General features: G+C 57.7%; 1 protein-coding gene across 1 annotated transcript; it reads right to left on the bottom strand.

Moving 5' to 3' along the window:
• Positions 1–209: 209 nt before the first annotated feature.
• LOC123052312 (L-type lectin-domain containing receptor kinase SIT2-like) lies at positions 210–2,460 on the bottom strand. The gene has a single exon (XM_044475451.1). It carries the CDS (start codon positions 2,381–2,383, stop codon positions 344–346), a length of 2,040 nt encoding a protein of 679 aa, XP_044331386.1. The 5' UTR covers positions 2,384–2,460; the 3' UTR covers positions 210–343.
• Between the last annotated feature and the right edge of the window lie 2,112 nt (positions 2,461–4,572).

Raw genomic sequence — 4,572 nt, forward strand, 5'->3', positions numbered from 1 at the left:
TCTGATGTACCCTGGCGGAATGTTTATTCGCGCCGGGGTATTAGGGGAGAGAACATTCCCCTTATATTAGGATCCTATAATTAAGGCGAGAGAAGGCTACGTTGAGCGTTCTGAATAGAGATACGTGTGTTCCATAGCTCGAATACCTCCGAAAATAAAACAAAAACACAAATCGCTTCTTCCTTTTGTGCGGGAAAAACACATGTCACTTGTTTGATTGCATTGTTCTGTTTATAGGCAGTTCAACCATGAATTAGGTAAACCATCAGGTCATACATTTCAGGAGTACAACATAGATGTGTGTATAGGAGCCACTGGTCAGTTAATAGTTAGTTACACAATCCTACTTACCGCAAGAACATTGCCACCTTCCTCCACAGATATCAGAAACTGCACCCATGCTCGTCGACGATGCGTATGGTAACATTTTCTGGTTGAAGTCCCCATCATACATCCGCTCCAGCATGGTGAAACTGAGGTACGCCGACGACAAGTCCGGGAGGACCATGTCGCCGTCGAGGTACTGCATGACCTGCCGCATGGTTGGCCTTCCATTTGGCAATGGGTGCGAGCATAACAACGCAAGTTTCAGCACCAGTGAGACCATATCCTGACTAAACCCACTTGGAATCCTCGTATCCACTACGCCAATGATCAAACCCTTGCGCCATTGCTCGATCACCCAATCGACGAGCACGATGCGGTTGTCGTGCTCGTTTTGCTCGATTGGTCTCCGCCCACACGTGATTTCCAGAAGGAATGCACCGAAGGCGAACACATCGGTCGACGGGGTTGCCTTGCCGGTGTGTCCGAGCTCAGGAGCTAGGTAGCCCATGGTACCAACCACATGTGTTGTATGGGCGTCCGTCCCATGATCGTACAGCCTTGCAAGCCCGAAATCCCCTAACCGCCCATTCATCTCGCCGTCCAGAAGAATATTGCTTGCCTTCACATCTCGGTGGATGACAACTTGCTCCCAATCCTCATGGAGATACAACAACCCAGAAGCCACGCCTCTGATTATGTGAAATCTTTGAGGCCAATCCAGTGTACCTGTTGACGATCCATCATACAAGTATTTGTCAAGGCTTCCGTTTGGCATGTAATCGTAAACCAGGAGAAGTTCCCCTTTGCGCCGGCAATAACCAAGCAATGGCACGAGGTTCCGGTGCCGTAGCCGTCCGATGCTTGCGACCTCGGCGACGAACTCCTTCATCCCCTGCCTTGACTCATGAGACACCCTCTTTACGGCGACCTCCATGCCCGGCTTGCGGAGCTTGCCCCTGTACACACTTCCGAAGCCTCCCGCCCCGAGCAGGTTCTTGTCGCTGAACCCCTTGGTCGCGTGATACAATTCTTTGTATGAGAATCGGTGGGGGGCGAAGGCGTCCTCCCAGTCCTCGCGCAGCTCCGAGAACTTGAGACGCCGTCGTACAAAGATGTACACTCCGATGCCCAGAACGAGTACCAGAGCTGCCAACGCTATGGGCAGCACGATCACCAGCACCCTGGACCGTGGCTTTGGCCAGGCCCGTGGCAAGGCCGGCAGCGCCGAGATGTCCAGTGCCGGGGCTGGCACGTCCAGCGCGAAGCTCCAGCCCAGGACGAAGTGGCGTGTGGCGAGGACACCTGTCGCCGACGAGAATCCGACCAACATCGTGCTCTGCACCACGCCCGAGAGGTCGACGGTGGTCTTGAGGAGGGGTCTCTTGGGCCTGGCCACGCCCAGGGGAGCCACGGTCACGGCGACCTCCGTGGCCCCGCCGTCGTAGTCGACCCACACTTGCATGGCCTTCCGGCTGATCAGGCTCAGATTCCGGAACATCCCGGTGCCGTCGTCGTAGTACCCGGCGTCAGCGGAACGGAGCGAAACCAGGCTATCGACGTCGACGCCGACGTGGTTGCTGTTGATGTCACGGAACTCGGCGTTGAAGAGCGTGTCGAGCTCCACGGCGAAGATGTGGTCGCTCCGGTTGCCGCCGTCGGTGTCGTTTAGGAGGCCCAGGAACTGGCCTGGCATTGCCGTGGAGAGCAGCTCCCTGGACGCGGAGACGAAGAAGGCCATGCCGTGGCTGCTCAGGTCCGCGTACTGCCCGAAGATGGCGAAGACGAAAGTGGTGGAGAAGGACCGCGCGGCGCCGGCGCCGGTGCCGTTCGCCTCGCCGTCGCCGCGGAACGGCAGGGGGGACGGGTGGAAGGCCTGGCCTTTCGTCTGGATGGTGCCGTTGGTGAGCATGAGCAGGCCGTTGGGCATGACGAGCGCGCCGTCGAGCGTCAGGTTCACGCCCGCGAAGCCGTTATAGGTGAACTGCACGCCGTCGCCGCTCGCTGCAGCCACGAGGAGCAGGTGCAGAGTAACCAGGTGGTGAGGGTGGAGAAGCATGGCGCGCCAAGGAACGCCGGCGCTCTGTTCTTGGCAATGGCAATGGGTGCTGCCTGCGGGTGTGTGAATCCTCCGTTTTCTTGTGTGCTTTGGTCAAGTGGTAAGGCAAAATTCAGGTGGACTTGACGGCTTGTGGCGCGTTCGACGCACGTACCGAGTACCGACTGAAAGCGACGTACATGGATGGGGGGCTGCTAGTTGTGGTGTGCGCTCTGGTCAAACCATTCGGGGGCTGTCTTTCTCAGGCCGAAACGTCCGTCGACTTGCAGACGACTCCACTCTCAAGTCGTCGCTTTTGCCTTGCAGCAGTATAATCTGAGAGATTTGGAGTTAAAAACTTCAGATTTCCACATCCGTTGAACGTTGACTGCGGTTTCGGCACTGTCGCACGGTCTTCTAGCTATGTTGTTTGTAGAGAGATTGTTTGACAATACAATATTTGTTGTATTGATTGGATGCTGGTGCGCATATATATACAGAGACTGAACCGAAACTCCTCGAAGACGGAAGTAGGCAATCCCTTAGTCATCATATCAACAAACTGTTGCGTCGTCGGAACGTGGAGAACCCGAATACGGCCTAGGGCAACCTGCTCTCACACGAAGTGAATATCGAGCTCAATATGCTTCGTACGTCGATGGTGCACCGGATTGGCGGAGAGGTAGACCGCGCTGACGTTATCGCAGTAGACAAGAGTGGCCTTGTGAACATCACAAAGCAACTCCTGGAGCAGCTGACGGATCCAAGAGCATTCGGCCACGGCGTTAGCCACGGCCCGATACTCTGCCTCGGCGCTGGAGCGGGACTGTGGGCTGTCGCTTCAATGACCAAGATATCAACGAGGGCCCAAGGTAGACGCAATAGCCGGATGTAGAGCGCCGGGTGTCGGGGCAGCCTACCCAGTCGGCGTCCGAGTAGGCGACGAGGTCGGTGGAGGCGGAGGCCATCAGGGTGAGTCCCAAGGACATGGTGCCGCATATGTAACGGAGAATACGCTTCACCAAGGTCCAATGAGAGTCACGCGGTGAGTGCATGTGGAGGCACACGTGCTGAACAGCATACTGCAGGTCTGGTCGGGTCAGCGTCAGGTATTGTAAAGCACCAACAATGGAGCGATAGAACGCTGCATCGGACGCGAGAGACCCCTCCATAGCAGAGACCTTCGCCTTCGTGTCGACGGGGGTGGGCGCCGGCTTGCAGTTAAGCATACCGGCACGCTCCAGAAGCTCGTGGGCGTACTTCTGCTGATGCAGAAAAAAGCCGTCAGCTCGACGAACCACCTCGATGCCGAGGAAGTAGTGCAGAGGCCCCAAGTCCTTGAGGGTGAACTCATCACGAAGACGAGCCGTCAACCGCTGAAGGAGCTCTGGGATGGACGCCGTGAGGATGATGTCGTCGACATAGAGCAGCAGATATGCGGTGTCAGCTCCCTGATGATACACAAAGAGTGAGGCATCAGGGCGAGTGGACCGAAAGCCCAGAGACTGCAGGAAGGATGCGATACGCTGGTACCAAGCCCGTGGCACCTGTTTCAACCCGTAAAGAGAACGGGAGAGCAAGCACATCAAGTCTGGATGCTCGGCGTCGACGAAACCAGTGGGCTGCTCACAGAACACTTGCTCGGCAAGATGACCGTGCAAGAAGGCGTTGGAGACATCCAACTGATGCACAGGCCAGGCTCGCGAGACCGCCAACTGAAGCACAGTGCGGATCGTGCCCGGTTTCACAACCGGAGCGAAAGTGTCAGTGAAGTCCACGCCCGCGCGCTGTCGAAAACCACGAACCACCCACCGAGCCTTGTAGCACTCGAGAGAACCATCCGGACGAGTCTTGTGGCGGAACACCCACTTGCCAGTGATGACGTTGGCACGAGGGGGTCGCAGAACAAGATGCCAGGTGCGGTTGCGCTGCAGGGCATCGACCTCCTCCTGCATCGCTGTGAGCCACTGGGGATCCCGAAGGGCAGCGCAAGCGGAGGTGGGGATGGGTGATGGCGTCGAAGTCGAGGCGGCGCACACATACTCGTCGGAAGAGTAGCGCGTGCTCGGCCGGAGCACACCAGCCCAGGCGCGAGTCATCATGCCGAGAGGCAGGGCAACGGCGGCAGCGGGGCCCACGGCAGCGGCCGAGACGGCGGCGGCGGGCGAGCCGGCGATGACGGCCGAGCCAGCAGCCGGCGAGGGGGCAGC

This window comes from Triticum aestivum, chromosome 2D (assembly GCF_018294505.1).
Source record: "Triticum aestivum cultivar Chinese Spring chromosome 2D, IWGSC CS RefSeq v2.1, whole genome shotgun sequence".
Lineage (NCBI taxonomy): Eukaryota > Viridiplantae > Streptophyta > Magnoliopsida > Poales > Poaceae > Triticum > Triticum aestivum.